We start from the raw sequence: 22,153 nt of genomic DNA, 5'->3' as shown, positions 1-22,153 counted from the left end.
GGGAATGATGAATTTCAGCATAAACAAACCCTCTTATAAGAAATTGCATTTCCTGCCAGAATTATCATCCGTGAAAATACCATTACGCTATGTTTCCAACATTGGATATACTTTACGTCCAAATTATTCTTATAATAGTAAATATAATGTAACCCGCTGATACAGATTTTTTTCTTATTTAGTTCAGGTAATCTTACTCCAAATTTAATCTTCATGCCCAAATAAAGAAGTTGTTCCCAAAATACGATGCACCTGTGAAATAGGAAAAATCATTACAGTATATTTTAAGGTCATTGTACAAGTTAACAATCTCGTCTCCAAAATTAATCAATTTTATTTCATTACTCTTTCGATTACAATATTATAAAAAATACAGTATAACTATACATTGCGAGTAAAAAGTACGGATACATTCTGCTTAGTTTTTGATGGATAATGATAGAGGGATGGCACTCGGAACTCCTTTCTAGCAAAAATAGAAGTGAACTTTTTAGTCACTGTTTTAACTTTGCCCATTTCCTCAAAATGAGATCTTGTGGTGACGGCACAAAATTCTTAAATGTAAAGACGCATTAACTGACTCCTCATTTGAAAGGTCTCTTCTGCCTATCTGGAAAAATATTATTTAAATACATAGTGTGGAGGTGCTCCATCCTGATGGAACCAAACTTCATCACAGTTGTTGGTTGCTACTTGGATAGCTGGATAAATCTGATTTTGTATCATTTCCTGATATACCTCGGCATTCATCAATTTTATTTAATTACTCTTTTTATTTCAATATTATACAATATACAGTATAACTATACATGATGTTTGTCAAAAAAGTGTTAACTATACAATGTATGAAATATATGCAATTAAATGTATTCAGCGCCAAATAAATACAACTTTAAGCAATTAAGACTGCTTTTAAGTGGTCATATTTCTTAAAAAAGGCAAAACATGTTGTAGAAACAGAGAAAACATTTTTAATAAAATTGTAATTTTATACATTTTGAAGTGTATATTTGAAAGGACCAATACAAACAAATTGTGATAATAAATAGCCGTCAAAATGTCTTTCTCGAAAAAGCTGCGATAGTGATGTGTTACATTTCAATCCAACAAGTAAATTACGCAATATATTATGAAAATTTAGAAATACATATATACGACGGTAAAACTTTACTAAATGTCTATATACTCCTTTAGCAAATCCTCTAATATTTGAACATCTTTAGGTCTTATATCAATGACTCTAACTGTAAATCACAACCATTGGGAGAACGTTTTTTCATGTGATGGTTCATCGTTTGTCACACAAGGCAGTAAGCAGAAATCTCTTTTTATTTTCAATACCAATTTTTCTTGCGCTGTATTTTGGATATTAACCTTTGTTACCCTGTTAGAAATCGTTTAAATCTACCTATAATATTGTTTTGTTTGCCTTCTCCACCCGCACGATAGTATAATATTGATAAGTTCGGATACCTTCCGTGGCCTAAATATATTTAAGAAGAAGTTAAATATATTAGCTTGTGTGCTTATAAATTTATTTATAATAAACATCAAAATGAAGTCAGTGTACTGAAAACAACGACCGATTTACCAAACTTCCAAGTATGTCAAAGCTTTTATGCTAGAAGATCCTGAAAATCTTAAATATGTACATATGGTATGTGTAGCCATATGGATATATCCCAGCTGTTAGATTCTACATAATGTTAAAAATAAAAACTTCAGACCTCCAAATAAAATTTCCTGAGTGGCTGTAAAATAATGTATGGATATTTTGACAACAATCAGTCTTTTAAGGTTTTATAACAATTGAGAACAATAAACTGTAGTGCGTTCTTAAACCAATTTCGACTAACATATCTTTTACATTCCTAAACGAAAGATATATTAAAGTTTTCGCGAAATATGTACAAAATCCTTTCATAACTAAAGCAACCCGAATTGTAATAACCAAAAGAACTCTAAAGCGTCAGGAAACTCTTTTTAATGTTTTCAGACCACCGCAGTAAATGTATATTCAACATTTTCAGATGCTATCAACCTAGATAGTACTACCAAATTGTATAAATCGTTTGTTTTTTTATCATCTGACTCATGTTTTAAATTCTAAAGGCTTTAAGATCTAAGGATAATGGTAATTTGAATAAAGGTAAGCCTGGCTATTTGGTCTGATCTTTTAAAATTGCTCTCTTCAGAGCTTTCTTACGTATTACATATATCTCAAAAGACGATTTTTAGAAGCCAGTAATAGGAATTGCAACTGGTTTACTTGTATGCAAGCAAAGCGGGAAGATTTTAAATCGGAGGCAGTTTTAAAATACTCGTTGGAACTGCCACAGGCGGCGTTAGCTTTCATCCATACATACTCTGTCCGAAGGACTATGGACGCTTATGGATGCTTACTGGTCCAAGCACTCTCGTATGTATAAACACCTCTCAGCCCACCTAATAGTACCCCCTCTTACTGTGTTACCGTTGTAAATTGTCCTGTTTTATTAATTCTTATTTGGTTTAGTTAATCTTACTAAGTATGTAATCCTATAGCCTAAATAAATCAAATCAAATCAAAATCAAATTTATTTCAAAATTTGCAAACAAGCATAGTACACATAATATGCATGAAATTAGTCCCACATGGGCCATAGAGGCTTATGCGTGGTGACGAGTCTGTTTCTAGTTGCTGTGCACATCGGTATTATAATAGTTATCATTAATAATAATAAACTATTTCATATCTATTATATATTATTTTTATACTATTTTTAAAACAATTATTATATATCAAATATAAAAGAATCTGTGTAATTTGTAGGCCACAGACAACATTAATTATGTCACGATACCCAATAGTCTAATTATTTGATATAAAAGATCATAAAAAATAAGATATGTTATTTGCTATAGTATAAATCATTAAATTGAACAAAATTAGTTATTAACGATACTTTGGTTAAAGTTGGGTTATAAGAGATGTTTAAAACCATCGGAGAGGCGAAACGGCGCAAGACGACCATCGCAACAATAGCAGAAAAAGTTTGTTACGTGTAATAAAGTAAGTTAGTCCAGTAAATAAACGTGATCATATATTTTAGTCTAGTATATAGATGAGAGCAGCGACTCAGCGTGTTCAGCGCCGACCTCCAACAGCCAGACAGAGACACGATTTTTGTATGCGGACAGCGGGACCAGCAGGTCCCTTATGTGTTGCGGAATATTTCTGAGTAGGAAATTTGCAATGTAATAGGGATTGGTGTAACCATACGATTTTACTACTCGGGGAGCCTGCAGGCCCACGCTAACAGCATTCCTTGTAAAATATCTGTGAAATAAGACAGGTAACATTGAAGTGCATAGGTTACACAAATACATTTATGCCATGTTTAGGCACATTTTCTCAATTCACTTTTAAGCATATTGATATAGTTGGGTATTTTATAAAATTGTATCAATTCATTAAATCATCTTCAAATATAAGTTACTGTTGGCGATGGTACCAGTAGGTGACTCATGGCAGGCAGGTATACTGAGGTTGAGGCGGTCAGCTGTGGGACTGTGTGTAATGATAAGGGTTTATAATACTTTGGGGAGGGATCACGGCCCTCCGGACAGAGCAAAGATGGGAGATGTGTCTAAGGTATCCCCCGGTCCCTCTCCGCACCTTATCCCACCTCGCCGCGCAAGATTAGTATAACCTTGAGGTTTTAACAGGAACACTGTCAGAAACCATCACATCAATAACACTAATTGGGAAAATGGCAAATTTTGAAACCAAAACTGCGTTTAAAATGTACAGGCTACTAGGGTAAAGTACTAAATTCCGGTAGTAAAATCAATTTTAGAGAGTAATTTTAAGGTAACGTCAGTGTCAGTTTAACGTCTCATGGAATGTTACTCAGTATTTTCTTATTTTTAAACGTTTAAAAAATAACATTACATTTTAAACTAATGGGATGAGATTTCAGGTAGCTAAAGAGTGTCAGCCTGTTGTTGACAACGGACAGCTTGTCATTCTCTGTAGGCTTGCTGCTGTCCCATCATATTTCGTTTCTTTAAAAAAATTTTATATCATTTATCGAAATGAATAGTTATGGCATTAACGGTTATTCAACCCCATTTATATTTTTGTGCCCGACGAACTTATCCACGCGCCATACAGTTTAAATATTGAATTATACACTATATACCAAGTTTAAATTGAGTTTTTATTTTACATGAAATTACTAGATAATTATTCTAAATTAATTTAAGATTTTCTATCCCAATTTTACTATACAAATTTAATTTCATCTTGCAATACTATGTTTTTTATTCAAGAAATTGTGGCTGACTCACATATTCAGCCAATCAAATGAACAAGAAATGTATAGAGTTCATTAATTTATTAGTATAAATAATTAATTATTTAATCCAAGCAAAAATATTGTTAATTTAAATTTAAATCGTTATAAATAGATAGTTTATAAATTATTTAGTTACTATGGATTAAATCAACCACAATTATAACATTTATAAAAAACTGACTACTGTAAAAAATTAGAAAGTGAATAATTTTATTAGTCCATTCACATCGACTACCGTTATCTAATACCCAAATCAAGTTGTAATAGATTTAAGTTAGTTATTTGTGTAATGGTGCTATACAGTTATTCATGGATAATTAAGATACCAATGGACTGATAAAGGTACTCGTCCCCACTCATAGATCATATAGTCTTTGTGGGGACTTTTCACTGTATTTGTCAACTGATTGTAACATATATATGGGAATAGATTTAATTCAATTCAATGTAGAGGTCCGATGGAAGACAAATAATGTGTACTTGAACATGAATAGTCGGGCAATATATTAAGTGCTGGTAAATTTAACCTAAATGATAATAACATTCAGTCGTCATTAGACATTGAACTATATCATTCGAAACTTGTTTTATAATTTTACATATTGATTTAAACTGGAACTACACTTACTCTTATAAAAATCACAAGTAGTATAGTACATAACAAAAACTATAATTGTGTTAAATTAAATGTCATTTTAAAACTGTTTAAAAAAAATTGTAAACGATTTCTTTATTGATAGAAATATTTGTTACAGCTAACTAATTAATGAACAACGAAAAACAATTTAAATAAAATATTATCATTTTAAAAATACGTTATGAACGATTTTAGTTTGTTTTAATTGAAAGTTATTGTTTTCTATATTTTAAGCGTTATTTATTTTTCAACTTGGCTGAAATTCGTTTTAGCGACAGGGCAAAACTCAGACTACGTTAGGCTACATGTCTTTGAAGTATTTATATTTTTAGCTTTTTTATTTATTGTTTACATCAAACTGTTTCCAATATTCATTTAACTTAACATACAATTGTTAAAGATTTAGCATAAACGTACACAGTTTTACTGTATGAGATATGTATTATTTGTATTGTACATCAACATTTAAATTATTAAAAGAAAAATTTCATTGGATAGTGAATTTTACAAAAAAGTGCGGTATTTTTTCCTCAATTGAACTTTTAATTAAACCCAAATCAAAGTACAATTTACGTTCAATTTACATTTATAGTACACATAATTATAATATTGATTCAATTAGATATTTTGCACAATATGGGTAATTTGGCAATCATTTCACACCAATGTCTTTTATTTGTATGATTAGGCGATTTTGGTATCTCCATATGTAATTGTTTATTAAGGTGGGTCAGGGGGGCTTCTCAAATCGGCTTGAGATTTTTCAAAATTCCCTAATTATCACACCATCCAAATCTGAAACACTTAGATTTTTTTATTATCTACAGCCGTTCTATAATTTTTGCTAGTAATAAATCATATTAAAATCTATAACTATCATTATATAAACCTTAATTTCAGTATTAGTATCAGGTTTTCCTACCATGGTAAACCAGTATGGTTTCGGAATATGCGGCTTGAGTTCAGAATCTATACTACATAACACAACATCATTCAACATAATAATTCCCGTATATCTGTGATTCAATATTTTGTTGTTCTAAGCTGGTTTTTGTATTAGTTGAAAGATCTCTATTCATTGACTAATTATTACTGCAAATTAATTTAATAATGTATGCTATAAATTGTCCACTTCCTTGTCTAAAAGAGCATTAATTGATACGCACTTTGATTCTGTAACGGGCGGATCATCCGTTACAACAGTACTAGAGCATTGCTAACCGTGTGAGGCGTGGGTGCCGGTACGTTTTATATATCTATAGCACTCTACCCCCTCCATACCTCCCCCACAGACGAAGACCTACAAATACCCGGTATCAACCTTCTCCTCTGAATCCTTTATACTAACTAACATTTGTTCCGGTCCCCCACATAATCTACCTATTTTTTTATGAATTATGCACCACCAAATGTAAAATGCAATAGATGGTGCAACCAAACTAAACGGTGGCGCTATAGGTCTTCGGTTGAAATATGTCCTTTTAATGTTTAATGAAAAGTTTAGTCACGGCTCTTTAGACAGGAATCTTGTACAATATTTGTTAGTCATAAATTAATATGACTCCCTGAAACTATAGTTCATGTACGTAATGTAAAAATTTCAAATTTTTATCTTCAGCTGTTTTTGTTTGGGCCTGATTTAGGTCTGAAAACTGCCTAAATTTCCAACTTTAAAAACGTATAATTCCAGTTGGAATGATCAAACAATATTTCTACTTTTCCTGTCATCAGGAACCAGTCTGCCTTCTTAGTCATCTTAAAAGGCTATGAATCAAATTAATATATTTTTCCAACCCAAAATATATTACACCACTTTAAGTGATTATAACGTATAAATACGTTTATTTTATGTCTTAAAAAAAAATTATGGTTGCCTGTAAAGTCGGTTTTACGGGCGAAGATTTTACGTGACAACGTCTTTTTCTCGGTAGTAGAATATTTATTGATATGAATATTATTAAATTGCACAATAGGAACAAGGAATTGAATGAAAATAAGAATTGCACAAATTTTAACTATAGAAATATATTTTGTTTACTAAAACATTGTACATAATTTGAAATTAATTAAAATTTGTTATTGTAAATGGTAAAGTTGAATAAAACATTTACTAAAATTGGAATTTGAAATTCTTGCTAAACACAGTTAAATTCTAACTCCGCGCGTGGTGATTGGTCGGTTTAGTTCGTTTGTTTGGTCGCACTGTTATGACAGGTTAGAGGTTATAATTTGTTATTTTAAATGTTTGACTAGCAATACGCGCTGTTTCTTCTCAATCGACTGAATTACGATTGATTGCAGAGTGATTTAAACTAATAATTTTACTTAACACTATCAACATTTGTCAATAGTATGACATAACCTATAAACTCAGTTTCTCAACTTTTGTGTTAATCTAACAATTAATCAATCAATCATAGTTTACGATAATGAAATATCAGTGTACAATTATTTACCTTTATTGTTGTAGTTGTTGTAAATGACGAATCTAAGCACTCCACATTTTCACGAATAAACATAGTTATCTGCTTTATCCCGTGCGGCGGCGGACCCACAGTTATCTGCTTTATCCCGTGCGGCGGACCCACTGGACGGGCATCGTAACGTTACCGGGCGTTACACTTTTTCATGAGTGACTCCGAGCCGCAACCTAATTTAAGACGTTGTCACGTCAAAAATATTAATGTTATAATTTGTTGCGGGTAAATATATTTCAGCCTTATACGTTACATTCTGCTACAAATTATGTTTTTTCTCAAATATTTAAGGACGGTCTTTTATATATTTTTGCATTCGGGGCTTGTCGTTAGTTTTAACTCACTGTAGTATTAAAGAGTACTCCTTTATACTGAGTAAATTTAAGGTTTTAAAAACATACAGTATGATTATTTGTAGCCCCTCTCATACTCATCACCACATAGAACATAATGTGGAATTAACTATGAAATGAAGTTCCGCTTAACTTCCAAATTTCAACCATGAATGACTTGTCAGGGTCAGTACGTTGATGTAGGTGTTGTCAAATTATATTTTTCTTGAGGATAATTCAATCATGACTAAAATTAAGACTTATGTTCTAACTCACCTTATTAGGTCTGGTATAAAGTAGAGCTTTAACCAGAGGAAATGTTAGAGGAATTGTTATGTTTAATCCTGTATCTGAAGAATCTTTCTCATTCTAAATAAGACAAAATGTTTTCATTTATTTGTTTCTCGATATTTACAGAACGAATTTGAATGTGTTGCATTGTTTACTGCATCGCAGAGAAGATGTTATATTTTCACCACAACATCATTGAGTAAGCAGAGCAGGCAGACGTAGCTCGGTTGCTTGCACCTTCCTTATGCACCGTGGAAATATGGAAATAAAATACCCCTCTTCTCTTAAACATAAAGTACGAAAGTAGTGTTTAAAGCTTGGGGTATTGTTTGGTTGAGAACTACATGTTTGTTTAGAAGGATATTGTATTTGCTTCTTTTCCCGTAATGGGGTCTCGTAGGAAAGAGGATTATCAAATGAAAAGAACACAAAAAGCTAAATCCAACGTAATTTCCCACAAAGTATCTTCTTATTCGTAAAACATTTCGGACAGTTCAAAAACATTATTTTCAAAGAATTTGTACAGTAAAGATTGTTATTTTCTTCTTATTTTAACTCATGTGAAAATGAACATGAAAAGCTTGTCAACTTCATTAATGTTTATGATTAAATGAGTTATTTTAACCTTTACGCTGATAAAGTTACCTAAAACTGCATAATATGTATTTTGGTAATATGATCAGAGTTTTTCATTGTGCTAATTAACATCTACCAGCATTTTTTCATACTTATAAGTTGTGGAAAGTTTCAGGTTGTGCCAATGAAAGGAACACAACAATCTACATTTATGAGACTGACTGACAAGTGGTCGAAAAATTAAAGGTAACTGAATCTCGTTAATCTTTGGATGCTTTTTGTTTTTTTTTTTAGTTTGCATTTCAACTCCCACTACGTGTCTAAGAAATTGCTCGTGGTGAGCACTCCATTTTCATTGGACTGAATTAGTGATCATTAATTAAGAGATTAATCGAATCGTCACCTCAAGAATACTGTTACATGTGTGTTTTTGGTTATACAGTATAATCTATTAATTTCGGATCTCTATATTATCCAACTCGGTTTTGCAAAGTAGAGACTTAATTTTTTAATTAAAACTTTTGTTGACTTTCCAGCGTAAAGTTTTAATCTTAACGTGTTCGGCGTTTAGAAAACTGAGTAAATACTATTGTATGGTAAGTTTGCAAGAGATTAAAAAATAACTAGAAATCTATTTTACCACGCTAGTAAGATAAATCTTATACCGTAATAATACTCATTTCATGATAAAGAGGTTAAATATTAAAAACATAATTAAAATGAATAATGTTAAATTTTAAATACAAATATTTGTACAAATATTAAAAATGTTTAAAAATATATTCGTTGTTTTCATTATTCATTTATCTGTATAATTAATAGTTAGTTAAACATAGAATACAAGTGAGTAAACACCGAGTGAACAACAGTGAGTTGAACACCGTTGTAAATAATACAGTTATTGCTACGGATAAAGTATATAATTGCAATAACAATTAAACCCACAATATTTTTAAAACTAATAAATTAGTTAAATTAACTTGGTTCTTTCGTAAAGGTATTTTTATTGCACAATAAACTAATTTATTGAGTTAATACGGTATCAGTGAGCTAATGCGCCAACTACAGTTCCGGCAGAAACGTTCACTCATCACTTCATACGCTACTACAGGCTAAACTAAACTTCCAATAAAAAAATGATAAATTAAAAAAAAAATATTCATCTATTTTCACACAACTTTCTCGCTGACAAATTTTGTCTGACCAAAAAATAAAAAAAATCCTCGCTTACTACTTTTTTCTTGTCATTGTAAACGCTATGTAAAATGTAAACAATAATCAAAATTATTTCGAAATTTTTTTAATATTTAAAAATGTAACCAATAGATTGCCAATATTAAGAGCTTTAATTTGACGCATCTTACAGAATTGTACGACATTGGCTTCACTTTTAAATCGCGAGAGGAAGCCGTAAAGGTCACTAATTTTCGCAGTCTGTTTTCATACTCCGCCGGGACAGTTTTAACACAGCGAGACTGACTTTTTCATGCAGGTTAGTAGTCCGCGACCAAGTCTACGGTTAAAAAACACAGCGAGACTGACTTTTTCATGCAGGTTAGTATCATTAGCATGTCGGTGACGCGAACCGAGGATTTTACCCTCTACCAAAACGCTCAACGCGCCTAAAGAAGTTTTCACTTCAAAAAAACTGGGAAATGTAAGAGGTTGGTTTAAGACCGCCAATGGCATCGATGAGATAATCGACATAGAACTGGCATCGTCAGTCTGTTCTTCTACGGTTCCAGAGGACAATGAAAACGATTCTGAAAATGAATAACCGGATTTCATGATTCATTCTTTGTATTTGTTATTTTATTGCATCTGTAACTATTGTCTTGAAAACAAAATAATAATTGGCTCCCCTTTACTGTTGTGCGACTATTCCTTAGTACCTATAATATATTTTGTTTTTACAATATTCCCATTTGATCGCTTCGTGTATCAAGATCAATCACTTCCGGTTCCTAATTATCCGAATAAACGAGATTGTGTTGCACTTCTTAATTTCTTGTTAAAATATTTGTTGCATTTTTGAAGTGAAAACTTCTTTAGGCGCGTTGAGCGTTTTGGTAGAGGGTAAAATCCTCGGTTCGCGTCACCGACATGCTAATGATACTAACCTGCATGAAAAAGTCAGTCTCGCTGTGTTTTTTAACCGTAGACTTGGCCGCGGACTACTAACCTGCATGAAAAAGTCAGTCTCGCTGTGTTAAAACTGTCCCGGCGGAGTATGAAAACAGACTGCGAAAATCAGTGACCTTTACGGCTTCCTCTCGCGATTTAAAAGTGAAGCCAATGTCGTACAATTCTGTAAGATGCGTCAAATTAAAGCTCTTAATATTGGCAATCTATTGGTTACATTTTTAAATATTAAAAAAATTTCGAAATAATTTTGATTATTGTTTACATTTTACATAGCGTTTACAATGACAAGAAAAAAGTAGTAAGCGAGGATTTTTTTTATTTTTTGGTCAGACAAAATTTGTCAGCGAGAAAGTTGTGTGAAAATAGATGAATATTTTTTTTGTAATTTATCATTTTTTTATTGGAAGTTTAGTTTAGCCTGTAGTAGCGTATGAAGTGATGAGTGAACGTTTCTGCCGGAACTGTAGTTGGCGCATTGGCTCACTGATACCGTATTAACTCAATAAATTAGTTTATTGTGCAATAAAATTACCTTTACGAAAGAACCAAGTTAATTTAACTAATTTATTAGTTTTAAAATATTGTGGGTTTAATTGTTATTGCAATTATATACTTTATCCGTAGCAATAACTGTATTATTTACAACGGTGTTCAACTCACTGTTGTTCACTCGGCGTTTACTCACTTATAAATGAATAATGAAAACAACATTTTTAATATTTGTACGAATATTTGTATTTAAAATTTAGCATTATTCATTTTAATTATGTTTTTAATATTTAACCTCTTCATCATGAAATGAGTATTATTACAGTATAAGATTTATCTTACTAGCGTGGTAAAATAGATTTCTAGTTATTTGATAATATTTTTTCGTGGATTTTAAAATTGGAAAATTAAAAACCCGTCACATTTACAATTACAGATGTACTGCTACTATAACGTATTGTTAATTACTCTCAACTTAATAGTTCCGTTTTCACTTCTATCGGCAGTCCCACGACTGCTACTGTTTTTTTTTTTTTTTTTTTTTAATTGGTTAGAAAATATAAGTCTACAAACAGTTTCAGAGTTGCAGATATTAGCATTAGATCATTTAACGACCTCAATTTTAAAATAATATTTTTAATGAGAAAAAATCTACTGAACCCGAATTCTGGCATAGCTGAGTGGGTGTTTATTATATGCTGTATGTGCCTCTCCAAATCCTCTTCTGCTATGGTTAGCTAGGCCGTAAATGACGATATATCAGCGGCTTACTATGCTTTGATTGTACATATGATACAAATAGGAAAATGCGTGTTCTTTTTGGGTATTGGTCCTTTATCATTCCATGAATATGAAGTTAAGCCGATTATAGCATTAACATGCATTTTGGTTGTAACTAATTATAAGATTGTAATTAATAATTCATTTGTTACTAGTGCTTAAGAAAATAATTAGTGAACTCCATTCCAGCACAGACAAACAAAGATCTGCGTGTCGCGGTGCCTCTTACACATCCAACTAAACTCAGTAAAGAAATGCAAATTAATATTCATTTATTCTTATTACAATTTTCTTAATTTGTTTGTAAAAACCTCATTGCACGAACAATTTAACTCTATTATCGACCACATTATTGAATAATTAACGAAGTTTTACTACCCCTTGTTATATTTTATTAACAATCTCTCATGGAGGTTCGAGAGATATTTTTTACATTAGTTGGATCAATTTTAATGGAAAATCGTTGAAAGTTTTACGAGTGATAAAGTACCGCTTCAAAAGTGGTGGACTTTCAGGTGATATTGTAAATGCCAGTGGTCCTTTGAAAATTAAGTTACCTTGCCGGAGTCAATAAAATGACTTTATCCTGCTATATAACGTATTAACATAAATACAGATTGAAAATTATTAATTAAATATTAAAACATTAGACATTTAGAAATATATTATAGTAATTTTAAAGCTAAACAAAAGGTATACGTTGATATTTGAAATTTAGAATTAGCATACATGTTATCATTCACACGTATCTCAGGCCCCCCTAAGGCAATTCACAAGTAACCACAAGTATCATCTATTCATTACTTTTTTAATTTTATTTCACCAATTATTATATTTTTAAGACTATTTTGTTTAAATCGTTTCATTCTACGATATATGCAGTCTGATTTTCCATCAAAATGGAATGGAACAGATAATTAAAAACTCCACCATTTTAAATGAATCAAACTAGTAATCTATAATAGAAGAATAAAGTTAAATTTCTAAGATGATTTCATCTTACATAAGAAAAACTCCTTCGTCCAGTTGAAGGAAAAGTTTTACGTTTCAACAAAAACAGATTTTGGATAGAGTATTTAGAAATCGGGTTTCTTGGTAACGTTGTTTTTGGTTCACCAGGACATTTGGTTTGGGGTATTGCTCAATATACCATCCTTTTGACATATTTAAATTCCTCTCACTCACCATTCGAAGGAGAGGAATAATGTGCAAAGGCTTTAAAAACGTTCGCAGGTAACTTTATTAGATATCCCCAACGGAGATTTAAAATTCTCAACCGTTCATCCATTAAGTAGGGGGTGAGTTTTTTTGGATCCCGATATAAATATTCGAAGGATGGTTATTTTAAATTGCAAAAGAGTAGGTTTAGAATATAAAGGGTGTATTTTCTTCGAAAATTTGTGAAAATACAACAAAATTTTCTTAATTTCCGTCATGAGGGTTATTGCAGTACGTAAATTTCTATGAGATCTAATTACTAGATCCTGACTTCACGTTCAGAATCCTAAAAACGTTTTCAAAATCGCCCATACGTAAATGGAGATAATATTTTTCAGGTACATTGATCTGTCTATAAGGAAAATTGCATGCATCAAATCTATGGTTTAGTACGCAAGCGAAAGTTACCCACGTCCCGTGACCATTTCCGCAATAGTTGTGTTATTTAAAGCCAAAAATATTTCTCCGGTAATACGTTTGATTTATATTTTGTCTTTTTGTAAAACAAATTTAAAGAAAATGTCCTCTACATTTCTTTTGTCCATTCACCGTATGATATGTGGTAATCAAAGTATAGTAAATACATTTCATAATATATAAAATAAATATCACTTAATTTATCACATAATCGGTGTAACTACCAAAATATATAGATAGTTTTAGTATAGATTTTCGTCGTATATCTTGGAAACTTTAAAATGTAGGATACGGTTTTACAATCCGAGCTTAAAACAGCTTCCCAATCTGAAGCTTGAAAGTTTGCATATCATTCGCTCATGTGTCTTAATCGCTTCCATAGAAATAACACACTATAATTTATCCGACTTTCTAACATATCACATTCTAAGACTGTAAATTCGCGAAGAAGCATTTAACCGTGAACGTTTCCTAGCTAATCGGTGATCCTAGAAACTAAAAATAATTCCAATAAGTTTTTCACACATACTCAGACCATACCATCCGGTGTCTATTAACACGGTATGTATTACACGCCAATCGTCTACAGCCCCATTTCACTGTTAATGTTAAATATTATTGAAATCTTAGAACCCACTGACTCAAATGTTATCAACCTCTGCCAAGACATTGGCCCACTCACTATGAGACTGTTCTACGATAATGTCAAGACCACCCTACTGAGGTTGGGAAAATTACTAAATTCTCAGAAATACTGAATGAAAAGCCAAGACATTTTACATAGACACTAACGTTACATTGAAATTTTATCTCAAGGAGCAATATTACCCTCGGAATTCAGGGATTGACCGTTTTTAATTTTAAATGAAAAATACTAAAACAAATTCGAATAATTACTTCAGATGCATTCATGCAATCTTGGAAGTCTCAGACTTCTGGGCTCTGCCCTAACAATCTACATGTTTCCACTGTTAGTTTTAAAAGATATCGATATAGAAATTTTAAAGTATACAAATTATATTATAGACGTTGTCAAAAAGGGGATTTTCGTTTACGACCTAATGAGACAACGTGTTTTCGGTCCTACTAGAGTTCGGAAGTGGGAATTCTTCCGTGCCACACCTCCTCCTCTGAGATTTTTGGGAATATCTCGTTAAAATATGTAAGGTGTGTGGCGATGGACTTTTTGGAGGCCATTTGGTTCAAAAGCCATTGAAGCCAGAAGGGATATTTGGGAGGATATCCAGGATGTCCGACGTCGCGACGTCTTTATTGAAGCAGCAAGGCCAACGCTAGTAAAGAAAAAAATATATAGCAAGTATATAAATATCAATTCGATTACAGTTTTAATACTAATGAAGAATAGGGAAAATGTTTTACGCAAATGTAAATATTAAAACGAAACAAATCGAAATTAGACAAACCTTGGATGTTGTAGCTAACAAACCTAACAAACATTATAAACTTACGAGTTGAAATTAAATTTTGGAAATAATTTAATTACTAATTAATTGTAAACAAATATAATTAAGAGATTGATCTATGTGTGTTTTAACTTAAAATTTACCTTTATTCACAAAACACATTTCCATCAGTTACTGAATGTACAGTTTCATTGTGTAACAGAGAAAAATAATCAACTGACAAGACTGTCAATAATAAGATGTGTCAGCTTTAAAGACAGATAAATCCATCCCAGCTCAATGACGTAATCTGAGCGCGGAGGCGTGAAGAATGTTGTACGAGTTTACTGTATCAGATATTTAAGTCATAATAAATGTGACAGGGGTCAGGAGGTCTCAGATTCATATCCTCTAGACCCCGATGACAAGACCTTACATAACCTATCCAATGTTTACATGGTCAGTAAAAGAGTTCGCAATTGTACGAGAAAATACAATTAAGTTTATCTCTCTTGCATATACAACCTTGCTCCATACGTGGCCATTTTGAAAAGCCAACGACAGCCTGATTGTAGGACAGCCTGATTGTAAATAAAGTACGAAGAAGTAGGCCTACTGTTTCTGTTGATTGTAACACACCCCACAGAGCAAGTGCTATTGTCCTCCCCTCCCGAACCCTTGTGCGTGCGCGCGTGCGGCACGGCACATCATCCACTGCATTCCACACAATGAAATCATTAACTAGGGCTTCTGATATCACAACTGGAATTATATTTATTTATCAGTTATCAGCAAGCTGACAATTATTTCTCTTGCTAGTTCCTACAATCAGCATGTATAACAAATGTTGGTGTACAGGATATTTTCACTTACCTGACAACGGGTGCACAAGTTACAATGATAAAACACATAAAACATACAAATATAAAAGTTACGCTCTTTGTTTTGTAAAAAAACACAACAAATAAAAACAATTCAAAACTCAACTCTATGGTTCTACCTAGATTGAAGCGTATTTCCTTTTCTTTCGTTTACATGTATGTCTTATACGATGCGTAGAACACAAAAGGAAAAACGTTAAACCTCCATTTGTAACCAGGAGTTTCTCAGCAGATTTCAATCAACCAAAGTTGTAAATATAAGTAACTGATTGGTGATTCAAAATACTTCCTTACCTGTTTAAACAGAATGAATGGATAATTGTTACAGAAAATATATACGAATGTTCATTTCAGCTCCATTTCACTTTCCGCTTAGTGCAGCGTCTGAACTCGTCATTAACATTGAATTAACCCTTCCCACCATAGCTACGTTATATATAGTTCAATTCCAATTCTTGGACTTAACAACAAAGAATCAATGGTGGATGCACAGTAATAAATTGATTTAATTACCATTAAAATCGGCTAAAATCGTTATTCTAGAACAAATTAGATGTATTTCCCAATTTATATTTTCGAAGTTAATATCAACTTCGTATCAATATCTGATTGTTGTTTAGGATTCCTTGAATCGGGAATTTGTTTCTCTAATTAATTTAGTTTCTTGAATTAGTATATTTATAGAAATAATAATTACTACATATAAATATAACTATATTTACATTATGACAGAATATAATCATTTACAGAATATAATGCAATATATTGCTTGAATCAATAGGACTAACATATCTGAAATCGTATGGAAGCTTGATGATGAATCGACTGAATGCGATGCAGTAGAGGTAGTTATCACCTATTAGATTCATTCCAAGTATTTCAAGGGAGGAAGATATTATCTTGCTTATATTATTACTAAATGCACCATAAGCACTCCACTACAATTTTACGTTATATATTTGTTCATTTTATAAACGAGGTTGCGAACGAAAGATAAATAATTATGGATTCTGATCAACTTATTTGTGTATAATAAAGCTAACAAAAAATTATTTTTAAATATACTCTCAACTAAGTTATGCAAACCAAACATTTTATCTTACATCGGGCTTAACAAATATCGTACGTTTGTTTGAAATATCCCGCATCTTATCCCTGATCAACTATCTAAATTAGCCTATACTGTGTATTAGCCTATAAGAATTAAAACTGTCTATCCTCTTATATTTCACATATATTCATTTCATGAGTTAATATGTTTACTATAGTATTTTGATGATGATGAAGCAGATCTAGGAATCAATAATTTAACGTTTTTTATGTCGTATTATATTCTCTCGTTTAATATAAGGTATTAGGGTATCGCTCAGTAGTAGAAAAGGCTTTATGTACTATATGGCTCAAAAGTGTAGTAAACTTGTAGTGGAGAGTAGACAATTCTTTATCATTTCATTACGTTTTACTTCACAAGTAATATGTTAATGCTGCCTTGATGCATGCACGTAATGGCGTACTGAATAATTTTAAATTAAGGCTAATGAAAACCTTTAAAGTATTTAATCGGGTTGTACTATTATTTAAATTATCTAAATTTAGAAGCTACGAGTACTTTGAGTTTCACAAAGATATGTACTGGTATAACTGTTTTTTGGATACACGAATAAATAAAAACACATACGTTACATTTAATAACTGAAGGGTATCCTTTCATGCCATCAATGTTAATTGTAGATTTTATGTGTTAATTGTTATAGCTAAGTTTGTAGAATACTTTTAACATATAAAATGTGAACTCCATGGTGAAAAGGTACCTCGTTCATTAATTACTTATCATTAATCTTTCTTCATGTGTAAATGCCACTCGGGAGGGAGATGGGGTGTCTGGGGTTTTTGAGGAGGGGGGGGTGGAGGTTGCGTCATCACTCTTGGTCTCATATATCTCGCTTTATAGTTATCCTTTTCCTAAAGGACAAAAAGAAGAGTGGTGTCTGCTTAGGAAAAAGTCAAAGTATTGAGTTAAATATAACATTGATCCGATCACATAGAATTAAAAAGGTGTAAGCTATTTTTCTAAGTTTTAGTTGTATGTATTATTTACAATTATATCATTTACAATCACATTTCACTAATAGGAGTTGAATTTAATTTTGTACGTGTGCGTGAGAAAAATAAAAACCAGGTGATTGTTTCATATAAGTGTTTGCCAGAAACTATACATTACATACTATAAATAATATCTCTTAACAAGGGTATTATATGTACTCGTATAATACCTCTGCAATAACTATTCAAATACAACAAAACCTGAATAAAATTAAAAAGTTACACCGCACATCAGTTATAAGAAATAAAACTCATTCTAGTAATCGGTTGACAGTTTCAAAACATTTAAACCATGTCGAAAGAGTTCAGTTTGTATAACTAAGGTTAGTTTGTATATTACAACAGAACAAGTATAGACTATTAGATGCATTACTAATCGTTCATATTATATTATCACTTTCGTGAAACTCATATTTAACATTTATGAACCCAATAAAATTAAATTGCAACTGCCGTCAAAAATGTTGATAAAATAGATTTAAAATATTGAAAAATGAGGGTTAGGATTAGTATATCGCAGTTCAGTTTCTGTTCTGTGCTCCATTATTAGGTTATGTCGCACAGTGCGCAAGTCTGACAGACCGACAACCGGCAACGCCATGTCAACAGCCAACAACTGTTCTTGTTAAATTATATTCAATGAAAACCACTATAATCAATGATTCCTGTAACTACCGATAACACATGTTCATGCCATCCAACAAGAGATGTAACGCCAAGAGGGAGAACCGATAAAAACAATGCATAATGAATAAAACTCATGAAACAAAAAAAAAATAGAATATGTCTACACTAATTGCTAATATAGGTGTAACTTATGTATGTAGTGTGTTTATGTAGTGTTTTAGAAAACAAATTTAGATGACTATATTTCAAATGTATAAATGGATAAAAATTCAATTAATTACATCTTACTCATATTTATTTCGCGGGTATTTATTTAACATATCGAGGAGATCTAAAAAACGAGGAATACAATTTTATTTACTGTATGTATAATGAAATCGTGTCGAAATAGTTTTAAGTTGCTAATTATAGAGCCACAAAGATTAATTACAATTATTTATTCTAGATGATTTTCAATCCCACCGTCTTCATAAATCATTAACGCCTTTAAACAATGTGAAACTAGGTTAAAGTGGATTAAACAGAGAAATTTAGGGTAAACAAAGCTTCGAATGAACTTTGTGACAGCGCACACAAAAGCTCACTGGGAGTGGCATGCTAACCTGCAAACTATGTCTCACACGAAAACACCTTCTAACAGTCGTTTTCTTATAAATACCATTAACAGAGTGAAAACAATAATGTTAGTTTTCGATTAGTACTTCATTTATCAAAAAGTTAAAATTATCATTGTCAATAAATTAACTAGAGATGACTTCGGTGGTGGTCCTCGTGTTTGTTTGAAGCCGCCTTCTTCATAGGACGCGATACATGTAGGTAGATTACAAACTGAATATACCATATACTCGTAAATGTAAAATTTGCTTGGACCGTATAACCAGACATCTACTACGGCACCAGCTGAATGGATAGTCCAGCACACGTGCCTATGCCAATCGATGGGCTGAACAGTGAGTGTACAGAGCATTCCACATCGTTCCATCCCTCTCACAACGTTACTCTATCTAAAATTTACTGTCCTCTTCCATATCCCGATAACCTCTACAGTCAGTCTCACATGGACTTCCCCGAGCTAGTAAACCTATTTATCGATCTATTCAAGTGATAAATACTCGACACAGTCGGGCTACACATTACGCTATTTTCTGTGACCATTTCTTTTTCTATATGACTGCCTCGGCAAAAAGCTGATTCGCACAATTAAGTTAATACCGGTTAGATTCATTCAAAGTCACCACGGTCGACGTAGATACCTATGACACGGTTAACTGAAGGGCAAATCACGTTATTTCAGTTTAAGTTATATAATCTGAAAATTTATCTACTTATGTATAAAATAATTTCGTATTATAATTTTTATTATTTTGAGACAATTTTAAAAACATTCAAAGTTTTCACATTTTCAAATTATCTATTAGAAATTCCGGATGGGTTTCGTTATATCTCATTACGTGTGTTCCATTTTCGATTTATAACGCTGAAATAACAGTAAGGTTCTGTTAATGCGGTATCAAAGTACGACATCGTACAAAGATTGCTCTAATACTACACGTAATAAAATTACCGGTCTGTCCTTTTCCAAGAGTTTTGTCCAAACGGAACGGGCCAACGAACTGCTGGTCGTTGCTGGGGCCCGGCGTGTTCTCCTTCTGCATGATGTCTGGTGAATGTACACTTCCAGTCACATCCCATGGAGCACCACCGCACGACCGTCACCGTCACACTCCGTCTCGACTCGCACCGTATTGCTGGCTCTGCCGATACGTCAATACTCCTCCCTCTCGCCCCACCGCGCCACCTCACCACCGCGCCACCGCGCCACCGCCTCACGCACGCGCTCTTACACCACACGCACCACACTCCACAATTCGACTACCTTTCGCCAATTAATCCGTTATCTGATATAACCACGAAGACTGACAATATTAACTTTTTATCATTTCCCACTATAGGTAAAACGCCGCTCTCCGTTCTCTGCGAATCTATCGTCTGACAATGTGCGATAGAAATCCCTCCACTGAAACTACACGCCACCCTATCTTCTCCATTCATTATGTATCTAAGGACTGCGTCAACTGCCAAAGGCCCTTTTAAGAGACGACTATTCACAATTAGCGGTACATTTTTAATAAATCCGCTCTTACGTACAGTGAGTTAATTGTTTCAGGAATTACGTTTTTCCTGAAATTGTTATTAAGTCAGGCTGTCTAATATAATTTTAAAGTAACACCCAAAAGATGTTATTTCTTTTTGAGAAATAATAAAAATAAACAAACAAAAAACTAAGCACAAAAAAATAGAGTAGCTAAAGAGGAAGCATATTGGTTTTTTTTAGAACGAAAAAATTCATAAATACATTTATCACAAATTACAATGTTTTATACTGTACATAGATTTACTTTACTTGAAAAGTATATAAGACAAATTATCACGCATTCAAATACCAGTAGATAAATTTACTAACACCTCTAGTAATTTAGTATGTAGAGACCGTTTTAATAACAAAAACTTAAAACATTCGGGTTACAGAATATCATACTTCAAAATAATAATGACCAATAATTCTTGCTCTATTCAGCATGCATGACCAAATTAATAATATACTTAACAAGGTATAGGTTTAATTGTATACTAAAGAATTTTCCATGTTACCAAAAAAAGTAAAATTACTGTTTTGGAAAATTTTAACGGGGAATTTCAAAAGTAGAGGTCTAATTTACAATCAAGAAATTTGAGTTTCAGTAATATAGGATGAAATATTTGGTATGGTCGAATATTTTAGATTCTGTTTGTGGTTATGTCTCATTTCCACCATACTTTTAAACTGGTAACAAAACAAGATTACTCATTAGTACCTTCGGTCAAAATTATGAGATCATTTTCAGACGGCTTAAACCTGAAATAATTACTTTATTAGCTAATATACTTTTGTTATTTACTAGGCGCTATAATTAATTTTTCTCTTGAGGACATTTTACGTACAAGATATCAGGTCTATAGGGCATTATCTTCTATTACATCTACGATCCTGGAGTGTAGGACATTTCAGATTCAGCTGCAAAATTAAAGATTTATAATAATTTACTTTGCAGATTTCAGTAAAGATGGCCTGAATACTATTCTTTCTTATTTTTATTACTATATCCTTACTCTATGTTTTATCATAATTCATCTACATTTATTCATCAGATTAGTTTATCATAAATTCATAAGATCAGTATATAACGTTGAAAGTATGAAGAGCACGAAAAACAATATATTTTTCTAAAAATATTTTGAGAATTAATAACATTAATTTAAATATGTTATCTTTAGGATGGCAACTAGACGAAAGGAAAGAATGAAATTGGCGATCCTTTCACATTATTTTGAAACACATTTATACTGTATTGTGTCTGTAACTACAAAAGATATACAAACACCTTTCCTTAGCATTG

At 32.1% G+C, this 22,153-nt stretch overlaps 1 protein-coding gene across 2 annotated transcripts in view; it reads right to left on the bottom strand.

Moving 5' to 3' along the window:
* Nucleotides 1-20,470, bottom strand: part of LOC124369350 (serine/threonine-protein kinase BRSK2-like) — a 152,170-nt gene extending 131,700 nt beyond the window's left edge. For both annotated transcript variants that reach the window (XM_046827328.1, XM_046827329.1), the window contains exon 1: nucleotides 20,281-20,470. In XM_046827328.1, coding sequence (XP_046683284.1) covers nucleotides 20,281-20,371 — 91 coding nt within the window. In that variant the 5' untranslated portion in view covers nucleotides 20,372-20,470. The remainder of the gene's footprint in view (nucleotides 1-20,280) is intronic.
* Nucleotides 20,471-22,153: the final 1,683 nt, after the last annotated feature.

This window comes from Homalodisca vitripennis, chromosome X (genome assembly GCF_021130785.1).
Source record: "Homalodisca vitripennis isolate AUS2020 chromosome X, UT_GWSS_2.1, whole genome shotgun sequence".
In the NCBI taxonomy this organism is placed as follows: domain Eukaryota; kingdom Metazoa; phylum Arthropoda; class Insecta; order Hemiptera; family Cicadellidae; genus Homalodisca; species Homalodisca vitripennis.
This window is presented reverse-complemented; position numbering and strand designations above follow the sequence as displayed.